This window comes from Scyliorhinus canicula, chromosome 19 (genome assembly GCF_902713615.1).
Source record: "Scyliorhinus canicula chromosome 19, sScyCan1.1, whole genome shotgun sequence".
Classification (NCBI taxonomy): Eukaryota; Metazoa; Chordata; class Chondrichthyes; order Carcharhiniformes; family Scyliorhinidae; genus Scyliorhinus; species Scyliorhinus canicula.
In genome coordinates this window covers 5,379,410-5,407,215 of record NC_052164.1, presented here as the reverse complement: position 1 = coordinate 5,407,215, position 27,806 = coordinate 5,379,410, and the positions used below count along the sequence as shown (strand labels likewise).

At 47.1% G+C, this 27,806-nt stretch overlaps 1 protein-coding gene across 4 annotated transcripts in view; it reads left to right on the top strand.

Moving 5' to 3' along the window:
• Window positions 1-27,806, top strand: part of LOC119954527 (probable beta-tubulin polyglutamylase) — a 115,948-nt gene that overhangs the window by 70,221 nt on the left and 17,921 nt on the right. For all 4 annotated transcript variants that reach the window (XM_038779826.1, XM_038779828.1, XM_038779825.1 and 1 more), the window contains exons 6-12: window positions 2,417-2,573; window positions 6,260-6,403; window positions 9,415-9,500; window positions 11,788-12,013; window positions 12,893-13,074; window positions 16,570-16,758; window positions 20,686-20,851. In XM_038779826.1, coding sequence (XP_038635754.1) covers window positions 2,417-2,573; window positions 6,260-6,403; window positions 9,415-9,500; window positions 11,788-12,013; window positions 12,893-13,074; window positions 16,570-16,758; window positions 20,686-20,851 — 1,150 coding nt within the window. The remainder of the gene's footprint in view (window positions 1-2,416; window positions 2,574-6,259; window positions 6,404-9,414; window positions 9,501-11,787; window positions 12,014-12,892; window positions 13,075-16,569; window positions 16,759-20,685; window positions 20,852-27,806) is intronic.

Here is a 27,806-nt window from a genome sequence, read left to right as displayed (position 1 = left end):
CCCCCTTCTCCACCAAATAAAATTCAGCCCTTTGCATTAATTGTATTAATTGTATGCAAGTAGTGGACATTAACTGGGAATTAATTTGTGCCCCAAAAATAGACAGACACTGATACTGTGGTTGTTGAGCTAGGAGGTGTACGCTTGTAATGTGTAACTGAAACTAAATGTCTGTAAAACTATGAAAAGGTTGTCTCCTGTTCTATACTTTACCATCTGTCTTTCAGCTTCAAGTGCATTGTTCCACAAACTCGTCTTGATCTCCCAGTCTCATTACATTGAAATTTAAACATCCTGTCTCACTAATTCATCCTTCACCAATTCCTCAAACCCGTTATACTCCTCAAGTTCCCATTTCTTCTCCTGAAATCTGTGTCCAAAAAGGTTAGGTTGGGTTACGGGGATAAAGGGGATAGGGTGGAGGTGTGGGACTTAAGTAGGAAGCTCTTTCCAAGGCCCGGTGCAGTCTCGATGGGCCTAATGGCCTCCTTCTGCACTGTAAATTCTATGATTCTTCCTTTAGGGTGCTTCTTACACCTACCTCTATGACCAAGCTTTTGGCTACCTGCCCTAATGTTGACCGATGAAGCTCATTGTCCAATTTAGTTTGATAACGCTAGCCTACGTGGATATTGTTGCTGTTGTTTTAAAACCAAAGTGTGGAACAATTTTCCCAATCCATGTTGATTTGCCTCCGCTTCTCTCTTCCCACCAGTCTGGGTTGTACCATGTCCCACAGTTCAACAGGGCTATTTTGATTTTCAACGGAGATGCAAAATGGAGGGGCTGGATAGTAAAGCAGCCCATTGTACACACCACCTGAACGCCATGGAAAATCTATTTGGAGGTTTCCACAATGCATGATAATCTGAAATCAAAAATTTCAAATCATCACCCAAAAGAAAAATTACTGCCATGACTTTAAACACTATCTCACCTCTGAGCTACCAACATTTGAAGTGTAAGAGTAAATATTCAGAGCTTTGACTGAGATCCCTGTGCTGGTTAATAATTTGAGGGTGTCATAGGACTTGGAGTAAATAGTCTATTTCACAGCAGGGTCTATTTACTCAGCGAAGCACAAAACAAAAAAGTCTATTGACAGAATCTATTTTAAAGTGTCTCTAAAACTGCAGCATTCAGAACCAATCAACTTTTCCCACAAGAAAAGGGTGATTTCTCAAATGTAGTGAATGGACAATGGAGAGCAACAATCCTGGAGCTGTTGGGTGGAGTTGCATGGATCACATCTTTTACATAGAAAATTCAGTGGTCTGGAGTATCCTGTCCTTTGTGCAGCTGAACCTTCCGGATGCTACTCAGCCTTGGCAGTTACATATATACCCACTAAAACTCTATCAAAGACTTCAGACGATGAACATTATCATCTTTGCCTCTGAAAAAGAACAACAACAGCAAATTTATAGCACAGAAGGAGACCATTCAGCCCATTGTGTCGGGCACCGAAGAAAGAACTACCCAGCCTAATCCTATTTTTTGCGCTTTGGCTGGTGCCTTGTCAGTTACTTCAAGTGCACATCAAAGTCATTTTAAAATGCGATCAGAGCTTTTACCTCTACCACCCTTTTCAGGAAGTGAGTTCCAGACCCCACCACCATCTGGATTGAACCATTTCTCCTCAACTCCTCTCTAATCCTTCTTTCCATTACTTTAAATCTATGCTCTTGGTTATTAATATCTTAAAAGGCTGTGTCTTTAGGATCTGCTCCACAAAAGCCAGGCTGACACTCCCAGTGCAATGCACAAATACCCCTGCACTGTCAGAGGTTCCGGGTAGGATGCTCCGCTGTGAGTCCACCTCACTACCGTTGTCAGGGAGGACGGAGAATTTGGAACTCAGCCAAATCTCCATTCATTGCAGCGGTAATTGAGAATCCAGCCTGTATGAAGAAACAGAGAATCCAAGTCTCCAGGCGGGTTTCTCCGTTTAGCAACGCCGGAATGGTGAATCGCGATCGGGCAGAGAATCAGGCGTTGGCAGAAAATCAAGCTGGGCACCCAACAGAGCGCCATGCTCTGTTGCCTCGATGGCGGCGTGAATGCATTCCACACCCCGCACTGGCATGGGCATACAAAACGTACAGTAGCATTCGTTAACGTATCATTAACAGGTCCAACCTGGTAGTCTCTGGCCTCCCGCGATGTTCCGCCTCCGCCAGGCGGAAATACGTTGGCACAGTTCACTTGTGGTGTTTTAAACTGGGGGCTGGGTGCTGTGGCTTCTGAGGGAGAGAGAGGAGCTACGTGTCCAAAACTGCAACAGTGGGCTGACAGTTATGCTGTTGGCTGTAGATTGCTTTTGCATCTTGTGGTTGTGAAAGGTGGTGTAGAAATGCAAGTTTTTAAATCTTATATGTTGTTCTCTATTTTGACTGAAAAATACTTCTTTCTGCAGTTATCATGAGTTTATGGTCTATAGCAGAGCAAGGAAATCCAAGACCTTCATTTGCAAACCTGATTCTGAATGTCAGGGACGTGGCATCTTTTTGACCCGGAACACCAGTGAAGTTAAACCAGGGGAAGACATGGTTTGCCAGGTTTACATTCCAAAGGTATTTTATCCTCTGCCACTATTGCCTGTTACATCAATGTTACTGTATGGACATTCATAAAGGAAAATTCTAACTTTATGGTATTAGTTTGAATAAAGAACTCCACTATAAACATGTGACAAGAGGGCTGAAAGTGTAATTGCTGGGACTATGCCATTAACACGGTACCATATCAGCTCCTGTGAGAGGCAAAAGCAACACAGACAAACCTGCAGCCAGCTCAGGGAACACTTTGGGAAATTGCTCCCCGATTCTCTTCGAGAATCTGGAAAAACCCAGTCTGGAATTGCCCATGATTCATCAAAACACAACCAGAAGGCAATTTGCCCCAATATCTGGAAGCATGTTCTTTTTAATGGACTGCAATGACTCACTCCATGCTCACCACATATCTCAGAGTAATAGCTCTTCATGAATATAAATTCTTTCCTGGCATTTTTACTTATGGATTTTACACACATGTCCTTGAATCTTACAAACACATTCAAGTAATCTATCTTCGCACATGAACAGACTCAAAAACAGCTTCTTCCCCGCTGTTACCAGATTCCTAAATGACCCTCTTATGGACTAACTTCATTAATGCTACACCCCTGTATGTTTCACCCGATGCCAGTGTTATGTAGTTACATTGTGTATCTTGTTATGTATTTTCTTTTATTTCCTTTTCTTTTCCTGTACTTAATGATCTGTTGAGCTGCTCGCAGAAAAATACTTTTCACTGTACCTCGGTACACTTGGCAATAAACAAATCCAAATTCATGTGACAAATCCCATCCTTATTTCAAATTAGATCCTGACTTAGTCTGGAGGTGTAAAATTTTATGCTACTTGACCTTTAGGCCCCAGGAAATTCACACCATATATTCCTCCCTGTTAACATAAAAATTAAAGGGCATACTGTGGCTCAGTGGTTAGCACTGCTGCCTCACAGCGCCAAGGCCCCCGGGTCACTGTCCATGTGGAGTTGCACATTCACCCTGTGTCTGCGTGGGTCTCACCCCCACAACTCAAAGATGTGCAGGTTAGGTGGATTGGTGAGGCTAAATTGCCACTTAATTGGATAAAAGAATTGGGTACTCAAAATTTTTTTAAAAACATGAAAATTAAAGTTTCAAGGTGTGTAAGCATTATTTCTGCACCTTAAAGAATCATTAATCAATTAAAATAGGAACGGAAGTAGGCCATTCAGCCCCTCGAGCCTGTCCCGGTATTTAATGAGATCATGGCTGATCTGTGGCCTAGCTCCATAAACCTGCCGTTGACCCATTTCCCTTAATATATTTGCTTAACAAAAATCTATCTATATCAGATTTAAAATTAACAACTGATCTCGCTTCAACTTTGTGAGAGAGTTCCAAACCTCTACCACCCATTGAGTGGAGAAGTTCTTCCTAACATCTCTCCTGGACGGCCTAGCCCTAATTTGTAGACTATGCCCCCGAGTTTCAGAATCTCCAATCAGTGAAAATACTTTGGGCTGGATTCTTCCGCTCCACCTGCCGCAAGATCGCCAGAGGTGGGACGCGGACCATGTAACAGTCCATTGACCTCGGGTGGGAATTTCAGGTCGTCGGGTGGGCAGGTGCGGCTGGAGAATCCCGGCCATTATTTTTATCTATCCTTTCCCTGTTAATATCTTAAATACTTTGATCAGATCACCCTTAACCTAAATACTAGCGAAATCAAGCCTAATTTGTGTAATCATTCCACAAAACGTAATCCAGTATGATTTTTGTAAACCTACGTTGCACTCCCTCCCAAAATATCCTTGCTAATGTGTGGTGCCCAAAACGGCTCTCAGTGACTCCAAGTGGGGTCTAACCAGGGTTTCGTATAGCTGCAGCATAACCTTTGTGTCTTTATACTGTACTCCAATCCTCTAGATATAAAGGCGAGCATTCTATTAAAAGTTTTGATTATTTTCTGCACTTGTTCCTGGCATTTTGAGGACCTATGCACCTGAACCCCAAGTCTCTTTGGGCATCCACTGTACCTAACCTCTTTCCATTTCGAAAGTACTCTGCTGTATCCTATTGTTCCATAATGGATAACTTCACACTTTCTTACATTGAATTCCACCTGCCACAATTTTGCCTATTCACCTAGTCTGACAGCATCTCCTTGCAATTTTATGCTATCACCTAGGCTGTTTACAAGGCCACCTAACTTTGTATCATCAACAATTAAGTTTTTAATACAACGACTACCAAAGTCTCTTTTTAAAATTTAGAGTACCCAATTTGCTTTTCCAATTAAAGGCCAATTTAGTGTGGCCCATCCATCTACCCTGCACATCTTTGCGTTGTGGGGGTGAAACCCACACAGACACGGGGAGAATGTGCAAACTCCACACAGACAGTGACCCAGGGCCGGGTTTGAACCCGGGTCCTTAGCGCCATAGGCTGCAGTGCTAACCACTGCGCCACTATGCCTCCCCGCTTACCGAAGTCTTGCAAATGTATTCAAATAAACAGAGATAAAAAATACTAATTTTAAAAAAAAGAAAATCACTGGAAGACAACAGAGAAATTCTGGTTGCAATTTTGCTGTCATTTTGTACCAGGGCTAGGACAAGAAACTGGCATTTTTTGGGAGTCGAGCCATTATGGTGAGCCCAGTGATGTTCAGTCACAGCAATCAAAGGACAAGTATAAACGGTTGAGGAAATTTGGGGAAAACATAATTATCATAATTATATATTTGAGCCTGAGTTTTCTTTTCTTGATTTTCATGTCACATATTTGCCTTGTTCCTGATTGCCTATGTCTCAAATTCCATCCCTTTTGGCAGTTTCTATTTGACTAAACATTAACAAAATGGGGAATTGGGGTCACCAAGTTGAAGCCATAACTTGGCTTGGCTGTGATGCCCAGTGTGGCCGCATATCTGACCCAGGCCTCATGCATGAAAGGATAGCATCACTTGGTTGACATACCCCAGTGGGACTTTCTGCATACATGGTTTGCCAGAGGTATTGTATCTTGTGCCACACTGTTTCATGTTATGTATTAATATTAATAGATGGACATTTGTAAAGGAAAATTCTTGACATTATTTGGAACTCCACTATAAACATTTGACAAGAGGGATGAAAAAGCCATTGCTAGTACTTTGCCATTATCACGGCACCACATAATCTTCGGTGAGAGGCAAAAATAATACAGGCAAAACATGCAGGGAGCAAACACTGCCACAACCCCCACTCCCACCAGATACTGTAACCAATGTTCCTTCTGAGATGCAAAAGTGCGCATCTATGCAGCAATCTGAAATGTCCAACAAATGGGGCAGACAGAATGTGGTGAATGTATTTCACCTAATGCATGAGCTGTTTGTGCTGTCTGTATAATGATGTGCCCCATGACCTGGAAGTGATGATATGGGCTACTTCCAGGTACTGTACTGGAACCCCGGTGGGCTCCGCCTCTGGCTCCGCCCTCACCGGGGCCATATATAGCCTGGCCACCTGTGAGTGGCACTCAATTTGTACAGCCGACTCCGGCAGGCGAGTTCATGGATATTAAAGCCTAATGTTCACTCGTTCTCACGGTCTCACAGTGAATTGACGGTATAACACAGAACAAACAAAAATTCACGGGAATATTGACCATAGGCTTTTAAAGATACTGCAGCAATGGTTTAGCTTTTACAGCACATATAATCACCTTCTACTTCCTGTGCAGCCATTCATCTTGGATGGGTTCAAGTTTGATCTCAGGCTCTACGTTTTGATTACGTCCTGTGACCCCCTACGAATATATTTCTACGATGAGGGACTGATCCGTTTTGCCACCACAAAGTATTCTGAACCCACTGACAAGAATCTCGTAAGTAGCCCTGTTGGTTTGTTAGTTAAAGCTGAAAGACATTAAAGTGTTTTAAACTTGCTTTAAAGAAATATAATTGGTTATTTTTCTGAGGGATTATTTTAACCCAATTTGTCAGGTGTCAATCCCAAACATTAGGTGAAATGATCAAAAAGGGCTGCCAATCCTTGAGGACTATCCTGAAGTCTCCAGGAATTGAAATTAGATATCCTGGATTCTGCTGTGAAAGAGTGTCAAAAACGGAATTTTGTGATTTAATCCTATCTTGAATATTTTTGTTTATTAGTCGTGGTAATATCAGAGATTGTAGAAAAATGTAGTTTGACAGGGCAGTGTATTCTGAAGTAGGAAGCCAGCTGGTGAAAGCTCTAGGATTATTTCAAGCCAGAGATGCAATCCTGCAGCCCATCCTATGTTAGTGTTCCTTGAATTCAAGGAAGAAGATTGGTATCTAATCAACTCCATCTTTCATTTACGCTTTTTAAAGATGGGAATACATTAAATAACTGTTTTTGTGCTTGGGAGGATTTAAAAAAAGTAGCAACCAGGGTTCCCAGACAAGTGGTTTCAATGCAGTGTTCCCGTGTGGAATAGAATTAAGCTTGGCTATGATGCAATTTATGGTAAACCAGCCTGTCAGTCCTCACAGGAGAGTGGATAGAATATAAGGAACATCAAAGAATGACAATAAGATTACTAAGGAGGGAAAAAGTAGAGCATGGTGAAAGTTAGCTAGAAATATAGAAATAGACTGGGAGTTTCTATACTGATTGAAACAAGGAAAGAGTTAACAAAGTGGGTGTTGGTCCTATAGAAAGTGAGTCTGGGCAGATAATAGTGGGAAATAAAGGATGGCAGATGGATTTTGCACCTGTCTTCACTATAGCAATGAAATGAAATGAAAATCGCTTATTGTCACAAGTAGGCTTCAAATGAAGAACTGTGAAAAGCCCCTAGTCGCCACATTCCGGCACCTGTTCGGGGAGGCTGGTACGGGAATTGAACCCGTGCTGCTGGCCTGCCTTGGTCTGCTTTCAAAGCCAGCAATTTAGCCCTGTGCTAAACCAGCCCCTTAAAGGGTATCAGTAACATCCCAGAAATAGCTGTAAATCAGGATATAGATGGGAGGGAGGAACTCAGGAAAATCACATCACCAGAGAAGTGATACTGAGTAAAGTGTTGGAGTTGCGGCTGTCAGATCTTAGGTTCTGATGGATTTCATCTTAGGGTCTTAAAAGAAGTAGCTAGTGAGACAGTTGGTGCATTGGTTTTAATTATCCAAAATTCCGTTGATTCGGGGAAGGTGCCATTCGATTGGAAAATAGAAACTCGAACTCCTTGTTCAAAAAGGGAAGGAGAGGGAAAGCAGGAAACTACAGGTTGTATCTGCTGGTGTTTAGAAGAGTAAGAGTATCATTGAAATATACGAGATCTTGAGGTGTCTTGTCAGGGTGGATGTGGAAAGAATGTTTCCTTTTCTGGGAGAATCTAGAACTAGGGGTCACTGTTGAAAAGGAAGAGGTCACCCAAGTAAGGCAGTGTTGGGAATAATGTCTTTTTCCCAGACGGTAGAGAGTCGTTGGAACTCCCTTCCTCGAAAGGCAGTGGAAGCAGATGGCATGATCTACCGGCCTCACTGCACCCGACTCAGGCTTCTTGTGAGATTTACAATGCTCGTTGGTACCCTGGCATAGGAACTGCCAGGGTGCCAGGCTGGCAGTGTCACGGTGCCTGTGTGCCAGGGTTCCCGTGCTGGGGATCGGGCTCAGCGGCATCCTGCCCTTATGAGGTGGGACGTTTAGGCAGGTGGTGGGGGGGAAGGGGGGGGGGGCTCGAGCTCCCCTCATTGGTAGGCTGGGGCATGAGGGTGGCATCTGCAGGCCGTAGGGGTCGCGGGGGGGTGTGGGGGGGGGGTTGAGAGATCAGGGCACATCTCTCCCTGCACTGGTGAACTAAGCTTGTGAATGCGGGAAATTAGCCTAAGTGCTTCCTCGGTGGAGCTTTCCTCACTGAGTCCTAAAAAGAAGTAGAATCCAGTGTCGGGAAACACCCCATTAAACGCATCCAAAACGATACTCTTTTCTCCTATTAAATTGAGCCCAGAGTCCTTGATTAGCAAGAGGGTGAAAGGTTATCTGGGTAGGTGGGAGGTTACAGTCAAATCAGCCATGCTCTTATTGAATGGTGGAGCATGCTTGATGGGCCGAGTGGTCTTCTCCTTATCCTAACTGGTGTGTTTGTACGTTTGTATAGATGGGAAAGTGTCCACTTGAATGAGAAATTCAAGGGTGGCTGGGGAAGTGTCATTCCTTTCCAGCACAGTGGGTGTCATTTGTGACTCAGAGAGTAGCACTCTTGCTGGTGTTCAAGTCCCACTACAGAACAGAGGTAAAGCAGGCTAATTATCGAATCTCTGCAGTGCAGAAGGAGGCCATTCAGCCCATCTAACATTCCCAGTGCAATACCGAGGGAATGCTGCAGTGTTGGAAGTTGTACATTTTGGTTGAAACATAAAACTAAGGCCCTGCCTACCCCTCAGGTGGATGTAAAAGATCCCATGGCGTCATTCAAAGTAAAGCAGGGGGAGTTTATCTAGTGTCCTGGACAATACTTACCTTCAAGCAACATCACTAAAACAGATGATCTGATCATTACCTCATTGCTGTTTATGAGAGCTTGCTGTGTACAAATTGGCTGCCGCATTTTCCTGCCTTAGGTACTTAAATTACTTAAAGTACTTAATTATTTGTGAAGTGCTTTGGGAGGTCATAAAAGGAGCTACAGAACCCCAACTTTTCTACCTACTGTTTATTCGCCAGCTACCCGTCACTCGGTACCTGTCAGTCTACTTATCCTCTCTGATCATAGCATAGCTGTTGTGAATGTTTTGGTAACCATTGCATGGCTACACTTCACGTAGCTGCTTGTTGTGCTGGTTGCAATTCATTATAATTATTGAAGGTGACAATGCTGAAAGAGAGACCAAACCTTTTACCTTGTGTTGCTCACAGGAGGATATCTGTATGCACCTCACCAACTACTCTATCAACAAGCACAGCAAGAACTTCGTCCGAGATGAAACCAAAGGTAGTAAAAGGTGAGACGCACAGCAGCAGGGTACCTGTATGTGGCTTCCTCATGGTGCAAAATGGGCATGTCCTTTGTAAAAGGGAAGTAGATGCGGAAGGTGGTCAGTGCAGCAGGAGAGATAGTACAGCCCTTATTCCATTGTCACAATAGCGCATTACCTCCTCCTGGTCCCCCTCTTTTTTTAAGACGCTTTATTTTTTTCCCCTTTTTAGGTCTCTATTTGCCACTAGCCATCTCCCAAGCAAAGATGGCTATCAGGCAACTCGCTTCCAGGCCTCTGTTCAGCTGTCTGTGAGGAGGTCTAGATCAACCTGAGGTGAGTTGCCCATTCAATTTCTAATTTTTAACGCCTCCTCCCCCAACCCCCGCCCCTCCCCCTTCTGCCCCCACGGTGGGAGATGCTTGGTCTTAACTGACTCCCTTATTGAGTTTTTGAAGTGGGAATAATTATGGGTGTTTAAACCCTACAAATTATCCCCTCACGACCTCCGAACCGTCAACCTTTTGAGACCTCCACAGACTTAAAGGTTTCTCATGATCTACAGGTTCTCCATGTTTGTTGCCTGTTTAGATCTCCAATGCCCCCAATTTTCCAACCCAGACTAGGGCCATGTTGCAAACCCTCCATGGAATTAAAGCTACTCCAGCAATAGCTCACATGAAATAAAGGCTTCCGTTGGAGAAGAGGGTCAATCCTTTAAAGCATCTGTGCAGTGTCCCATCCTGCGGTGTTGAAGGAAATCAATGGATCAAGTGTTCCAGAAAATGAAGCCAGAATAGCAGGCGATCCTGGTCCCCTAGTAGTGGCATCCAGCGCTAAATTTATTGGATTGTCACTTTCAGATCTTCCAGGAAAGATTCAATGAAGGGTCAACTCAGCCATACTCTGAGTTAGAATGACAAAGAAGAGTCACATTTGACTAGAACTCTCCACAGATGCTGCCAGACCTGCTGAGTTTTTCCAGCATTTTCAGTTTTTCGATTAAAAATGTATTTTTTTTTCATTTTCTTTGACCGTTTCCATGTATTAGTTATGAAAATGTTGGTCATGTTAAAGAAGGCCATTGTTTGACTGACAATCAGTGTCATCCCCTTGGGTGATGGAGAGTCTGTTGACTTCCTGATTAAATATAAGGTAAAGTCACCATAGTCCCAGATGATCATCGCTGCTTTCCACTTTGAGGGGGAGAGCTGACTGACGGTGATTTAATCTGAGGATCACCACACCTTAGGCGAGGGGCAAGGTTGAGAAAGCGGGGCCTTAATGAATCAGCCAGTATGGGAATTGAACCCGCGCCGCTGGCCTTGTTTTGCATCACAGACCAGCTGTCTAGGCAACTGAGCTAAACTGGCTAAACTGAGCTAACCCTGATGATGAGATGTGGGAGGGCGGTGCCTCGTGAGAGTGACATATTGGGTGACATACTGATTAATAAGGGGATTAGGGCTTATCGGGAGAAGGCAGGATAATGGGGATGAAAAAAAATATCAGCCATGATTGAATGGTGGAGCAGACTCGATGGGCTGAGTGGCCTAATTCTGCTCCTATGTCTTATGGCTTATGGTCTTATGTGTGCGTGTGTGTGTGTGGGTGGGGTGGGGGGGGTGCAGTTGAAGGCAGTAGGTCATGGGATGAAACCTCTCGAGAGATGAGCAGCCAAAGTTGCTACCCTATGGTCTTGAAGTAAGTCTTCAAGAGGGTTGGACAGGTATTCCAGCTGCGAGAAGCAGGAGCGAAAGACAGCACAAGGGAAGCCGAGGCCTTTCGCATGGGGCACAGACAGCACACCTGACCCACAAGGAAAGTTCATGAAGAAAAGAAAAATTAAAATTGATCTTTCTGGATCCTGCTGCCTCTGGAACCACTTCCCAACAGCTTTGACTTGGTAGGAACATCACCAATGTTCACCACTCAGGCATTCCAGGCAAGCATAGTGATGGGAAATCTGCAAGCTTAAAGAAGGATCCCATTGACTTCAGTTTAAACCCCCCCCTTCTGGGGTTGTACACAAAGTATGGCCAGAGCCCAGGGGGGAGTTGGTGTCCATGGAACCAACAAAGATTTGGAAGAGAGAAGGAAAATTGTAACTATCAATTACTGCAGGAATAAAGGAGAAATGTGATAGCCTGTTTTATAAAGTCATTCCACTAAATGCAACCCCATTATTGACTGTGTGCTCTCTCACATGGATATAAACTAATGATGCTGCAAGTTAGATAAGACCATCTGACAAATAAATTATGTTTTCCAAAAGTTTATTAGCTGATTAGTCTGTAAAATATATTTCTTCCAGAAAGCTATCTTTCTTTAACAAATACATGGAGAACAATGCCTATGATTTGGAGAGGCTGTGGAGCAGCATTGAAGATGTGATCATCAAAACTATCTTGGCAGCGTATCCAGTTCTGAAACACAATTATCTCACCTGCTTCCCCAACCATATTTCTGGCAGTGCTTGCTTTGAGATCCTTGGCTTTGATATTCTACTGGACCAAACTTTGAAACCCTGGCTGCTGGAGGTACAGAGATCTAAGCAAATGTTCCACCCATTGCATAGAACATAGAATCATAGAATCACACAGCAGAGAAGGAGGTCATTCGACCAATTGCGCTGTACCAGCTCTTTGAAAGAGCAGTGCAATTATAGTAATATTAATCTTTATTAGTGTCAGAAGTAGGCTTACATTAACACTGCAATGAAGTTACAGTGAAAATCCCCTCGTCGCCACACTCCGGCACCTGTTCGGGTACACAGAGAGAGAATTCAGAATGTCCAATTCACCTACAATGCAAGTCTTTCGTGACTTGTGGGAGGAAACCCACACAGACACAGGGAGAACGTGCAGACTCCGCACAGACAGTGATCCAAGCGGGAATCGAACTTCGGACCCTGGCGCTGTGAAGCAACAGTGCTAACCATTGTAACCCTGCCCGTTCCACATTGCACAGCTGATTTTTTTTTTTCCAGAAAATATTTTATTCAGGCATTTATAATTTTAACATTTTAAACAAAGAGACCCAACAAACAAAAACCCCACAATTCACCTACCTTGCACATCTTTTTGGGTTGTGAGGGTGAGACCCATGCAGACACAGGGAGAATGTGCTTCCATTGCCTTTCCTGGCTAGATCACAATAACCTGTTGCATTAAAACAAATTTCTCCTCATCTCCTCACTGGCTCTTTTGCCAAATACTTTAAACCTGTGTTCTCTGTGCAGGTATCTGCCTGTTCTAGGTGTAAGTGATAACTTATTTGAGCAGAGTGTTCCTTTAATAGTGAATTATTTTTTACCAGAGTGTATTCCTTACTTAAAGTAGTGCTAAGACTCTGCTGATTCCAGTCACTACATTTCTCCCCCATTTATTCTTGAACATATTTTACTGTGACTATTTTAGGTTAATCATTCTCCGAGTTTTACCACTGACTCCAAACTTGATCAAGAAGTGAAAGATAACCTCCTGAATGATACCTTTTGCATGATAAACCTTGGCGCTTGTGACCGGCGGAAAGTTCTGGAAGAGGAGAGGCGTAGAACAAATGAGCGACTTCTACACATCTATAAATCCCGTGAGGACAGGTATCTGCATTATGGAGAGACAGTGTGAAATATTTCAATGAATTAGTGGAAGGAAGAATATAGGAACTGGAGGAGGCCATTTAGCTTCTTGAGCCTGTCATTCAGAGATTATGGCTGATCTGCAGTCTAAAATCATACCTGCCTTTGTCCCATAAATAACTTTGCGAACAAAATTATTTTCAAAATTGACAATCTAATATCAATTGTCATTGAGGTAGAGAGTTCCAAACCTCTCCTACATTTTACTTATAGAAACATTTTCAAATTTCACTGCTGAAAAAGTGTGGCTCTAACAAAGAACAATGAAGTACAGGAACAGGCCCTTCGGCCATCCAAAACTGCACCGATCATGATACCAACCTTGGACTCTTCAACCAGGAGAAATAATTTCCCTTTAACTCCCCTGTCTGACACTCGATATCAAAATCTGCAAGACATGAAGACCAATCACCCTATAACTTTTTAAATTCCAGTGATTACAACCCTAGTTGGCGTAATTTTGTTTACACTTTAATCCCTGGGGTCCAGGTATTATTCTTGTAAATCTACACTGCATTCCCTTCAAGACCAATATATCCTCTCAAAGGATGGTGTCCAGAACGGAACACAATGCTTTCACCAGGGCTTTGAATGAAGAGTGACCAATGATGGAAATGTGAGGGTGGGGTGGTTTGAAATATGAGGTCACATTGGATTGGATTGGATTGGATTTGGATTGGATTTCTTTATTGTTACGTGTACTGAGGTGCAGTGAAAAGTATTTTTCTGCGAGCAGCTCAACAGATCATTACGTACATGGAAAGAAAAGGGAATAAAAGAAAATACATAATAGGGCAACACAAGGCATACAATGTAACTACATAAGCATCGGCATCGGATGAAGCATGCAGGGTGTAGTGTTAATGAGGTCAGTCCATAAGAGGGTCATTTAGGAGTCTGGTAACAGCGGGGAAGAAGCTGTTTTTCAGTCTGTTCGTTCGTGTTCTCAGACTTCTGTATCTCCTGCCCGATGGAAGAAGTTGGAAGAGCGAGTAAGCCAGGTGGGAGGGATCTTTGATTATACTGCCCGCTTTCCCTGGGCAGCGGGAGGTGTAAATAGAGTCAATGGATGGGAGGCAGGTTCGTGTGATGGACTGGCGACTCTCTGAAGTTTCTTGCGGTCCTGGGCCGAGCAGTTGCCATACCAGGCTGTGATGCAGCCAGATAGGATGCTTTCTATGGTGCATCTGTAAAAGTTGGTAAGAGTTAATGTGGACATGCCGAATTTCCTTAGTTTCCTGAGGAAGTATAGGCGCTGTTGTGCTTTCTTGGTGATAGCGTTGATGTGGGTGGACCAGGACAGATTTTTGGAGATGTGCACCATCAGGAATTTGAAATTGCTAACCATCCTCACTTGATGACACTTCCTGGAATAGATCCAATCAAATTTCCTGACACTAACCCCGGTCCAGTACTATCTGTCCATTATTTTGGAAGTATTGAAAGGTTTGTACTTTTGGCTCTCTGGGAGAGAAAATGAAGAAACAAGGGCATAATTCTAAAATCAGAGTTAGGCTAAAGCAAATTTGGGACCCATTTTTATCACACGACTCATGGGGGAAATTTGGAATGATCTCCCTCAAAAGGCTGCTGGGGCCTTCAGCCCTGACAAATGTGTTGGGTAAGTGTAACAAGGGATATGGAGCAAAGATAGATGAATGGTGTTGAGCTGTGGATCAGCCAGAATCAAATTGAATGATGAGAATCTCAAAGGACTCTATGTATTATAAGGTCCGCAAAAGAGTCCACACCAAGCTGAATATGTTGAATCAAAGCAAAAAGGTTTAATGCAACAGAACAAGAGTACAGAGCAGTTACCCTACTAAAGGAGCCAGCTCACAGTTCATGGCCTTCCGGTTTTCATAGAATAGTATCATAGAATTTACAGTGCAGAAGGAGGCCATTCGGCCCATCCTGGAAGGAGCACCCCACCCAAGTCCACACCCCACCCCATCCCCACAACCCAGCAACCCCAACCAACACCAAAGGCAATTTTGGACCCTAAGGGCAACTTAGCATGGCCAATCCACCCAACCTGCACATCTTTGGAGTGTGGGAGGAAACCGGAGCACCCGGAGGAAACCCACGCAGACACGGGGAGGACGTGCAGACTCCACACAGACAGTGACCCAAGCCGGGAATCGAACCTGGGACCCTGGAGCTGTGAAGCAATTGTGCTAACCACTGTGCTACCGTGCTGCCAGGATGTAGAAGGGGGCGCCCCACCCCTCAGTGGGGGAGTGTGTATTCCTTGGGAATATCAATCCCCCAGTCTCAGAAGCGTTCCATGACCTGCTTAACCCCAGGTTATGACACTATGGGCGGGATTCTCCGACCCCCCTGCTGGGTCGGAGAAAGACCGGAGTGGGGGGGGGGAGGGTGAATCCCCCCCCCCCCCGACGGCCCGGCCGCCGAATTCTCCAGCGCCGGAGATTTGGCAGGGGTGGGAATTGCGCCGCGCTGGTCGGCGGCCACCCGCAGCGATTCTCCAGCCAGCGATGGGCCCAGTGGCCGCCCGTTTTCGGCCAGTCCCGCCGGCGTATGTTACACCAGGTATTTGCCGGCGGGACCAGGCTGCGCGGACATCCTCCGGGGTCCTCAGGGGGGCTCGGGGGGGATCTGGCCCTGGGAGGTGCTCCCACGGTGGCCTGGCCTGCGATCGGGGCCCACCGATCCACGGCTGAGCCTGTGTCGTTGTGGCACTCTATTCTTCCGAACCGGCGGCTGTACCTGTCTGCCATGGCCGGTGCGGAGACGAAGCCCTCTGCGCATGCGCTGGGATGATGCCAGCACATGCTGGTGCTCCCGCGCATGTGCCAACTCGCATCGGCCGGCAGAGGCCCTTCGGCACTGGTTGGCGTGGTGCCAAGCCCCTTCCCCGCTGGCCGGCGCGGCGCAAACCGCTCCGGGGCCGGCCGAGCCCCTGAAAGTGCGGAGGATTCCGCAGTTTGGGGCGGCCTGACGCCGCAGTGGTTCCATGCCACTCCTCGGTGCCTGGACCCCCCCACCACCAGGTAGGGGAGAATCCCGCCCCATATTCCTAATGTTGTAATGTGTGTCTGATTGCAGAACGCTTTAATACATCGATTACCAGTACAGAAGCAGGCCACTTGACTCAACAGGTTTATGCTGTGTTCATGTTCCATATGATCTTCCTCCCACCCACTACATCTACTCCATTAACATATCACTCTATCTTTTCTCCCTCGTGTGTTTATCCAGCTTCTCACTAAATTAATCTCTATTCTTGGCCTCAACCACTTCCTGTGGTAGCAAGTTTTAAATTCTCCCCACTCCTTAGAGAAATAGATTTCACTGAAATCCTTATTGCAGCAGAGGAAGGAGGAAAGGGCAGAGACTGGACAATAATAAGTAGCTGATTTAAGAATAAAAAGTCAAAGACTGCCCCAAGATTAAATACAAAAATAATAATTGATGCCTTTCTTTTCAAATCAGAGCTGATGAAATAAAAAGCAACCAGGCTGCCTGGGTAGAACAGATGGAAAAGTACGAAGATGAAAACATGGGAAACTTCAGAAGAATTTATCCTATTACTGGTTCAGAAAAATATGACAAATTCTTGAAATGCAAACATTCGCTTTTCCAGGAAACTATTGCTTCCAAGGCCCGGGAAGAATGTGCCAGGTAAATTTTATTTAGGTCTGTGACAGTCTACTTTATAGGCGCAATTCTCCGGCATCGTTGCGCTTTTGCTTGAGCAAAACAAAGCTGGTGACTAACGGGAGAAGCTGGAAATGAGAACTGCACCAGGCGGCAAACAGCTTGCAATGCAACCGGCCCGCTCCCGTAAAAGAAATTGGGATCTCGCCGTAGCGTGGCGAGAAACCAATTATCACCACTTAAGCCTTATTTCTATACAATTAACGGGAGCCACCTCATAACCAACAGCCTCCCGTCATTCCTTGGCCTCCCCAGCAAGTGGTTACGCTGATGCCGGTTAGTACTCCCTTTGCAAAATGTGAACCGGGCGGAAGGGCTTCTGTGGGGAGCTGAGGACATGAGCAGCCATCTTTTCTCACAGGCAATGAGCTCGGGGGCGTTGGCCTACCCGCTCCAGAAGAGGGGGGGAAATGACCCTCGACTGGGTGGGGGGGGGGGGGGGTACACATGGGAGGGGTGGGCTGCCATGGGAAGGGGGGAGTTGGGGGCCAACCGCTTGTGGCACCAGCATGCCAACCCCTGGATTGTGTGTACCTGTCCGGGGACAACACTGCCCATCTGCCCTAACGACCACCCATAACCCCCACTGACTGCCGAGACCCCTGGGCGTGCAGCAGAAGGTGAATGCTCGTAGGGAATTGGCAATCGTGGCTAAGTGAGCATTTCACACAACCCGAGTGGATTCCTGTGGGTGGGTGGGTCATGTAGCACGTGGGGCTCAATGCCTAGCATCCCAGTCACACCTTGATGCCTGGACATTGTGCTTGAACACTGCGGGAGGCAACACCACACATGCAGCAGCCAACATCCAAACACTCAGGAGATGGACTCAGCTCCAGGGACATGTCCACGGTCGGTGGGTGGGTGAGTCCTTCGGGGAGGGGTAGATGCCGGGAGAGATATGCCAAGTGTTTGAGGTCGGGCTGCATTGCAGAAGAAAGTGATAGAGGCATCATACTGCTTGTGGTCAAGGGTGTTTATTGTGTTTTACAATTCCCCACTCTCCTGATGATGCTGCCCCTGCCCCACCCCCCTCAGCCCCTAACAAATTCCCCCACCCACCTCACCCTCTCTCCCCTCCCCCGGTGCCCACAGTGATCCTCAGTCTGCTTTGTCTTCTGTCTACCGCTACATCTGGGTGTGACCCCAGGATGCCCATCTGAAGTGGAGGCAGCCAGCTGCTTACCACGTCCCGTGGCCTTCAATGTCCTGGCAGCCATCCACTGGGACTCTGGGGCCGGAGGGCTCCGGCGCACTTACCGGCGGCACATACACAGCCGTGCCACTGTGCCCCTTGTGCTGGCTACCAGATACGGCCTCATCAGAGGGGTGGAACTTGGGGGAGGGTAACCTCCATCGGCACTCTAAGGTACGGGTACGGGTTGCCACACGGCGCCTCCTCCTCCTGGTCGGTGCCCATAGAACCCCGAGTTCACCTTGAGACGGATGGCAGCTGGTTTGAGCCCCGACTGCCCCTGCATCATCTGCCAGACCTGCTGGCTCCCCGGTGCCTGCACCATCATGTCAATACCCTCAACAATGCTCCTCAGTGACTGGGACAAGCTCTGCAGCACCTCGGCCATTCCCATCTGAGAGTGGAACATTTCCCGCTGAACTTCATCAAGGTTGACCCAGTGATACTGCCGAGACCCTCAGCCATGGCCCTCACGAACTGTGCGATGCCTTGGACACCTTCACTCATGGTGCCTACGTCGTGCGCCAGGGTTTCCACTGCGGTCGCCAACCTAGCAGTGTTGGCCACGGTGCCACGCATTGCCAGCGACGTCTCCTGCTCCCGTAGCCTCCAGGACTCCTCCAGACTGCCATGGATCTGCTAGAATGCCGCTGGCATCTCCCTCTGAATGTCCCAACCGCTCCCTATCATCTCCATCAACTCCGGGAATACCCCTTCCACAGGCTCAGCATCAGGCTGGGACCCAGCTGGGTCCTGGGATCCAGCAGCCCTCCGACTGCTGTCTCGCCCAGGGGTTCCTGCCCCACCTGATGTCCATCAGCAGTAGTGCGGTGTTCACCAGATTGTGCCCCAGAAGCCTGACCGCTAACATTTCCCACCGAGGTGTGTGTCTCTGCGCTGGCGGATGGTGAGGGTGACAGCTGTGCTGCAACTATTATGGTGGCATCCTCGGAGCTCCCCTCCAAGGTGGTCTCCTGGGAAGCTGGAGAGGGTGCTGTCCGGGATGAGCCGGTGACGTCGGCTGGAGGACCTGCGGGAGAATGGACATGTGGTCAGTGGGAGGGATGGGTCAGACAGTAAGGCAATAACAACTCATGTTTGACAGATCCTCTGGGTGGGGCCCGGTGGATTCTCACCACTGCAGTTTCTGTGTGGGTGACCGCTCTGTGGGTGACCGCTCTGTGGGGGACCGCTCTGTCCTTGGCCACACCGGTCACCTCCTGAACCCGCTCCTTGAAGGAGGTGAGGATTCATAAGCCTGGCACCCCACCGCCAGTCTGGGCCCTCTCCCAGTGATTGTGGGAGAGCTTTTCCTGAGGAGACACAGAGAAGGCATCGTTGTCAACACGCGTGGTTCACAGTGGTGGGATGGGGGTGTTAAGGGAGGGTTGGGGGATTGAAGGGAGAGGGGGCGAAGGGAGGGTTGGGGGTTGCATGGAGAGTTGCGGAGTGGATGCTCACGTGGGGGTGGAAGGGTCTTGGGAGGGGGAGGTGCGTTGGTGTCTACTCACTCGTGCTGCCCGGCGTAGGTCGTTGACCTTTTTTTTGCACTTGAGGCTAGTCCCCCCAGTCATGCTCCAGGAGCTTATAGCCACCACCAACATGTCCCAAGCAGCACTGGTTGCCCTGTGGCTCATCCTCTGGTACCCTCGGGGAACAGGACATCTCTCCTGGCCTCAACTACATCTAGCAACCTCCCCAGGTCCGCGTCCCCGAAACTTGGCGCCAGTCTCCTCGGTGCCATTGTTGTGAGGTGACTGGGGCTGGCTGTACAAGTGCTGCTGAAGTGCTGCTCGACCTTGTTAGCCGGGGGCTGGCGAGCGTGGTGCCAGCGAGCTTTCATTTGTGGTGAGAAGCCCGTGGGGCCTCGTTAAGCAGACCAATTAACGTTGAATAGCATTGCCGGCCTCGCAGTTCCTGCTCGCTACCGCACTTAGCAACCTTTCCGGAGAAGCATGTGTCTGGAATAAAATGGATATTTCACTCTCTCCAGTGCCACTCCCCTCTCCCTCCAGTGTCATTCCAGTGTCCCTCCAGTGTCATTCCACTGCCTTTCCAGTGTGACTCCCCTGTCCCTTCAGGGTCCTTCCAGTGTCCCTCTGGTGACCTTCCCCAGCCTTTCCAGTTCCACTGCACTGTCCCTCCACTGTCCCTCCACTAGCTCTCCAGGGCCCCTCCCCTTGTACATAAGGCTGCAGGAGTCAAAGAATTTTGTTTGAAGATGAATACTGGGTCCCTTGAATGGCTTTGTCACTAAATGTGCCACCTACTCTGGCACTGAACCATGTTGACGACGAGACAGGTCTGCAAGTGAATTTGTCTTCGGCAGTGAGTTAGCTGAACTCAGCTGGGGCAGAGCTGGTGACACTCCCATTTGGCCGAAATGTTCTTGTATTGGGGGAAAAAGGAAAAATTTAGCAAGGGTCCTTGCTTCCAATCCATGCTACCTGTGAAAACTGGGAGTGTGGATACCGGCTGAGTGCAACATTGGGACCTTTTACGATGCTCTGTTCCTCCCACTAGCCATGAGCACGTCGGCACTTACTCAGCGAAGGGCTCGCACTTTATTATAAGGTGAATTAGTGTTGGGGGGGGGGGGGGGGGGGGGAAGACTCTGTTCAGGATGAAAGGGTAGAAAATTGGATGGTTGAGTTGGGAAAATATTCTTACTGAGTAATTCTCACCCTGGATTCTAGGCAGATGCGGCAGGAGATCCGCCAGAAGCAGGAGCAAAAGGAATTACTGCTAAAGGGGCGGAAATACCCAGAGAGGAACCTGAGGGGCGAGTCCCAGAACCAGAAAAATCATATGTCAACTGTCTTGATGAAGCAGAAGCCGCCAACCCCTCTGCCCTTAGCTCCTGTAAGTACTTCACTTCGCCTGAAATGCTATTTGTTTTAAGATCAAAACCAAATAACTAATAAACCACACTGTTTCCCCATGGCTCAGTGGATTAGGGCAGCACAGTGGCGCAGAGGGTTAGCCCTGCTGCCTCACGGCGCTGAGGTCCCAGGTTCGATCCCGGCTCTGGGTCACTGTCCATGTGGAGTTTGCACATTCTCTCCATGTTTGCGTGGGTTTCACCCCCACAACCCAAAGATGTGCAGGGTAGGTGGATTGGCCGTGCTAAATTGCCCATTAACTGTAAAAAATGAATTGGGTACTCTAAATTTTTTTTAAAATGGTTCAGTGGATTTGACCGTCACCTCTATGCCAGGAGTTAGGGGGTCAAGCCCCCCTCCATAGATCATAGAATTTACAGTGCAGAAGGAGGCCATTCGGCCCATCGAGTCTGCACCGGCTCTTGGAAAGAGCACCCTACCCAAGGTCAACCCCTCCACCCTATCCCCATAACCCAGTAACCCCACCCAACACTAAGGGCAATTTTGGGCACTATGGGCAATTTATCACGGCCAATCCACCTAACCTGCACATCTTTGGACTGCGGGAGGAAACCGGAGCACCTGGAGGAAACCCACGCAGACACGGGGAGGATGTGCAGACTCTGCACAGACAGTGACCCAAGCCGGAATCGAACCTGGAACCCTGGAGCTGTGAAGCCATTGTGCTATCCACAATGCTACCGTGCTGCCCATGCTCCAGAGACATGGGTGAGCATAAAAATCGTGACTGATACTTCCAGTGGCAGCACTGAGGGAGTGCTGCACTGTGAGAGGTGCTGTTTATTGGTTGATATGTTAAACTGAGTCTGTCATTTCAGGTGGGAGTTAATGGCCCCATGGCATAGTTAAAAAGAGTAGGGGAGTTGTACTCATGTCCTGCCCAATATATATTCCTCAACCAGAATTCCTAAGGAAACATATTAATGATTATTATTGCATTGCTGTTTGTGGGAGCTTGCTATATGCACGTTGGCTGCTCTCGTTCCTAAATTACAACCATGTCAATGTTTCAGAATTACGTCATTGGCTGGATAGTGCTTTGGTGTGTGCAGTTATATCAAAAGTGGCCCCTTGTGAAAGAGTTAAGTTCATAGTGTTTTAGGGATACTTTCTTAGTTCTGGAGCCAACCAGGCTATGCTCGATAAGAGCAAATTACTGCAGATGCTGGAATCTCAAACGAAAGACAAAATGCTGGAAAATCTCAGCAGGTCTGGAAGCATCTGTCGGGAGAGAAAAGAGCTAACGTTTAGAGTCCGATGACCCTTTGTCACCAAGCAGCCCCCAGCGGGCTCCGTTTAGCACTGGGCCTCCCAAGCGGGGACTAGGCGGGACGGCATGGGGGGATTCTCCCAGGCGATCGGAGGACCCTGGGTTGTTGGTATCTGGACAGGGTAGCACCTTGGCATTGCTGATGCCACATGGGCACATGGGCAGTGCCTGCTTGACACCCTGGCAGTGCCACCTGGGCACCCTGTCAGTACCACCCGGCCACCAGTCTGGCACTGCCAGGGTGCCCAGATGGCACTTCCAGGCTGGCAGGGGCACAGCCAGGGTGCCAGGCAGGCAGTACCAAGGTGTCCAGGTGACATTTTGCCCACACTGGGTATCAGACCGGGGGGTGCTCTGCTCGTATGAGGTGAGGTGGAGGGGGCTCAAGGAGCTCCCAGCAGGTGTTGAGGGGTCCAGGGGTCATGGGGGGGGGGGGGGGATCGAGGGATCGGGGTGCCATTTGAATATGGCGCCCCGATCTCTATGTACCGACGAGCAAAGCTGTTCAGTGCAGGAAATAGGACTAAGTCCTGCCTCAGCGGAGCGTTCCCGCTGAAGCCTGGAAAGAACTAAAGTGCCGTTCGATAGCGAGAATATTCCCGACGTTACAAATGCCAGGAACGACCCCGCTAATCCTTCCCAGAACAAACTCTTTTTCCCGTTAGATTGCGCCCTATATTAAACTTAAATTACGTGGGCATGAACGCCAAACTTGCTACATTGAACTGGCAAATGAAGTTAAGGGATAGGTCAATAGAAACGCAGTGGCAGACATGTTTCGGAATCATCAGAAAAGATACTTTTCAACAAGAAAGAAACATTCCAAAGGGCAGGTCCACCTTTCGTGGTCATCTCAAAATATTAAAAGATGGCAGCAAATTTAAAGAAAAAGCTCACAATCGTGCAAATGTGGCAAGACAGAAGACTGGACAGAATATAAAGAACAGCAAAGAAAGACTATGGGCTGAATTTTATAGGCCTGTCACGGAAGGGGTAGGGCTGGAAATTGCGGTGAGCCAATCAAAAGCCCATTGACTTCGGTGGGAGTGGAAATTCCCACCAGTGTTAAATTCCATCCTAAAAGATTAATAAGGAAGGAATAATTGGAATATGCGAGAAATCCAGCTAGAAATATAAAAACAGATAGCAAGTTTCAATAGGTATTTTAAAAAGAAAGAGTTAACAAAGTGACGGTTGATCCTATAGAAAGTGAGCCTGGGGAATTATTCCAATGTTCGTAAAATAAGGAGATGGCGGAATGATTGCGCAGGTATTTTGCATTGGTCTCCACTATAGAGGATTCAAGTAACATATCAGAAATAGCTGTAAATCAAGTATTGGGAGGGAGGGAGAACTCAGGAAAATTACAGTCACCACAGAGGTGGTCCTGAGCAAATTGTAGGAGCTGTGGGCTGACAACTCCCCAGTTGTGATAGACTTCACCCTGGAAGTGGCTATGAGATGATGCTTTGGTTTTAATTTTCCAAAATCCGCTAGATTTAGGGAAATTGCCATTAGATTGAAAAATAGAAAATGTAACTCCATTATTCAAAAAGGGACGAGAAAGAAAGCAGGAAACTACAGGAAAATTAGCCTAACACCTAACATAGGGAAAGTCTTGATGGTTCGATTAAAGGTGTAACAGGACACTTGGAAAAATTCACGGCTATCAGGCAGAGTCAACATGGTTTTGTGAAAGGGAAATCATGTTTATCCACTTTATTAGAGTTCTTTGAAGGAGTCACCAGTGCTGTGAGTTTAGTTCTGATAAAGGGGAACTGGTGAATTATTGTTCTTAGGTTACAGGAGGCATTTGATAAAGTGCCACATCAAAGGTTATTGCGGGAAATAAAAGTTCACTGTGTAGGGGTAACCTATTGGCATGGATAGGAGATTGGCGAGCTAACAGGTAACAGAGTATAAACATAAATAGGTCTCTTTCTGGTTGGCAGGATGTATTGAGTGGTGTGCCACAGGGATCTGTGGACAGCTTCCTGAGTGCAAAAATAAAGCACCGTAATTGTTGGGAGTTCAACTGTCCTAACATCAATTGGGATATTAATGGCATGTCGGGTACAAAGGCTGCAAAATTCGTGAATTGCATTCTGGAGAACTTTTTAGCCAACAAGCCCAAAGAGAAAGGGTGCAATTTTTATTTTAGTCAGGAAATGAAGTTGGGCAGGGTGGCACATAGTGGTTAAAACCGCTGAGGACCCAGGTTCGATCCCGGCCCCGGGTCACTGTCCATGTGGCGTTTGCACATTCTCCCCCTGTCTGCATGGGTCTCACCCACCCCCCCCCCCAAAAAAAAGATGTGCAGGGTAGGTGAATTGGCCACGCTAAATTGCCCCTTAATTGCACAAAAAATGAACTTAGTACTCTTTATAAAAAGAAAGGAAAGGAAGCTGGGCAAGTGGATGATTTAGCAGTGGGAGACCATTTTGGAAATAGTGATCATAATATAGTTAGACATAGCGCGGGATTCTTTGACCACGCTTGCCCGGAGACCGGAAATTCTCGCCCGTCAATGGACTTTAATACAGTCCACTTCCGGCCCCTAGCGAACTTGCGGTGGGCAGGGCCAAAGAATCCGGCACATAGAATCATAGAATTGCAGAATCACACAGCAGAGAAGGAGGTCATTCGGCCCATTGTACTGTACCAGCTCTTTGAAAGAGCAATACAATTAGTTCCACTCCCCTCCCTTTCCATATTGCCCAGCTGATTTTCTCTCAAACATTTATCCAAAGTCAGGATGGAATCAGCTTCCAACACCTTTCCTGGCTGTGCACACTAGATCACAATAACTTGTTGTATTAAAATAAATTTCTCCTCATCTCCTCACTGGCTCTTTTTCCTTTAAACCTGTGTTCTCTGCAGGTATTTGCTTGTTCTAGAATTGTTATGGAAAATATCAAATATATAAGTCAGCTGGCAAGAGTGGACTGGATACAGCCATGGGAAAGAAAAACGGTGTTGAATCAGTGAGAGGCATTCAAAGGCGAGATTCTGCAGCTACAGTGTAGACATGTCCCCACAAAGTAAAAAGGTGGAACTGCCAAACCTAGAACCCTGATTATCCAGAAGCCAATATAAATCAGAAAAGGAAAACTTATGGCAGTTACAAAAGACTGTTAATACAGGAGAAAGCCAAGAGGAGTACAAGGGTGAAATAAAACGGGAACGAAGAAAGCAAAGAGAGAATACAAAAAATATTAGGATGTTTTATCAACACATTAAGAGCAGGAGAATAACTAAGGAAAAGGTAGGCCTATCAGGGATGTACATGGTTAGTTCTGTGTAGATTCAGAAGATGTGGAGAGGATATTTCCATTTATGGGAGCATGTACAACTGGGGGGGTCACAGTTTAAAAATTAGGGTTTGCTCACTTAAGACTGAAATGAGGAGAACATTTTTCTGTCAGTGGGTAGCCAGTCTTTGGAATTCCTTTCCTCAAAAGGAGGTGGATGCTGAGTATTTCAAGATAAAGATAGATAGTTTTTTGAGGAATAAAGGGATCAAGGGTTATGGTGTTCGGGCAGGAAAGTGGAGCTGAGTCCACAGAAGATCAGCCATGATCTCATTGAATGGCAGAGCAGGCTCGAAGGGCCAGATGGCCTACTCCTGCTCCTAGTTCTTATGTTCTTATTTGAATATTTTTAAGGTTGAGGTAGATAGATTCTGGAGATAGATTCTGGATAATCAAGTAGGTGAAAGGTAGTGGGCAATAGGTGGGAAGGAGGCAGGACAGGCTCGAGGGACCTACTCTTGCGCCTAATTCTTAAGTTCGTACATAAATGCAAGTTGTACCTTTCATCATCCAAGGTGCACCAAGACTATTAAACTGAGCTGAATGTATTAAGTAAAATGCTGGCATGTGCTGTACATTAGAAATTAACCTTCAGAATCTGGCTTCAAATCACACCCAGAATGAATTGTGGCTGTCCTATTGCATGCAGTGGGCCCCGGAGTGTTGTTGGTGTGATGAACAGAATGTGTCCCACTGTTGCTGCAGAGGTGTGGGTGGGGGTGGGGAGAGGTGGTTGAGGTGGGGGGGGGGGTGCTTCTCGTACATTTGAGCAGATGATATGACAAAGGATGCGTTGAGGGATCTGTCCTCTGCAACTAACCTGCAAGCAATTTATACTGTTCCAAAGTCCTGATTTTAACTTATTCCTGCCTTTAGTTTGAATGAGGAACTTACCAAGATCTTTCCCATCCTGAACTGGACAGCTATCATACTAAATCGCAGGTAGCAAAGGCACCTGCCTAAAGCCAGCAGGGCTTTAAATAAAAAATGATAGTGGGGCCTATCTACTAATTCAACCTTAAGTCTAATGGCTACCTCGTCAGGATCAAATCCGCCAGGATCTGAAGAAGGATATTTATTTATTTATTATTATTGCCCATCTCTAATTGCCCTTGAGAAAGTGGTGGTGAGCTGCTGTTGTTCATCTGGTTCAAGTACACCCACAGTGCTGTTAGGCAGGGGACTTTGACCCAGTGACAGTGAAGGAATGGTGATGTAGTTCCACATCAGGATGGTGTTTGACTTGGAGGTGGACTTACAGGTGGTAGTGTTCGTATGCATCTGCTTGCCTTTGTCCTTCTAGGTGGTAAAAGTCACGGGCTGGATTCTCCATCGGCGGGGACCTCCGCTTCGCCGGCAGCGTATTCACGCCCGCAGATTTCCCAATGGCGTGGGGGTGCTCACAATGGGAAACCCCATTGGCCAGGTGGCGGGACGAAGGAGCCCACTGCCAGCACCCCAGAAAACGGGTGCGATGCGACTGAGAATCCCGCCCCACAGATTTGGAAGTTAATGTGGAAGAAACATTGGCGAGAAGCTGCAGTGCACCTTATGGATGGTATAATGGGTGAAATCTTCCAAACATTGTTCAGAGTGTTGGATCAGGTGAGAAAAGCAGTGGGAAACTGTTTCCCACCAGATCAAATAACACTCTGTGCAATTTCAAAGTGTCATACAGCCAACTGGGGGCTAGACCTGCTGGCAAGGCCAACATTTAGCACAGGGCTAAATCGCTGGCTTTGAAAGCAGACCAAGGCAGGCCAGCAGCACGGTTCAATTCCTGTACCAGCCTCCCCGAACAGGCGCTGGAATGTGGCGACTAGGGGTTTTTCACAGTAACTTCATTTGAAGCCTACTTGTGACAATAAGCGATTTTCATTTTCATTTCATTTTTCATTCAGAGATCGAGGCATTATCTTTAAAGGGTGCCCCGATCTCAAATTGAAGTTAAAGATTCCCCTCCCCCATCACCACTGGCATTGGGACATTAGAGGCCCCTCTCCTCCCCCGACCAATCTGGTCACACCACCCCCACCCATGCCAATGCAGACATCCTCCTCCACCATCGCGTCCCCTACGCCACATAATGGGAAGCCTCCATTGGAGTTCTCTGAGGTCTGCTGGGGGCTGTGCTGGGGCACTACCCAGCCATGTCCCTCACCCCCTCGGGAGCTATACTCACCTCTGAACCCCCACATTGTCATCATTTTTGGTAACCAGCAGTGAATCCCCCCCTGGTGTGTCACCACACTTGCAGGAGTTAATTTTGTCCATAGGTTTTGGGCTTGCCCGAAGTTTGGGGAATTCTGGCAGGGATTTGCCGACGTCATGTC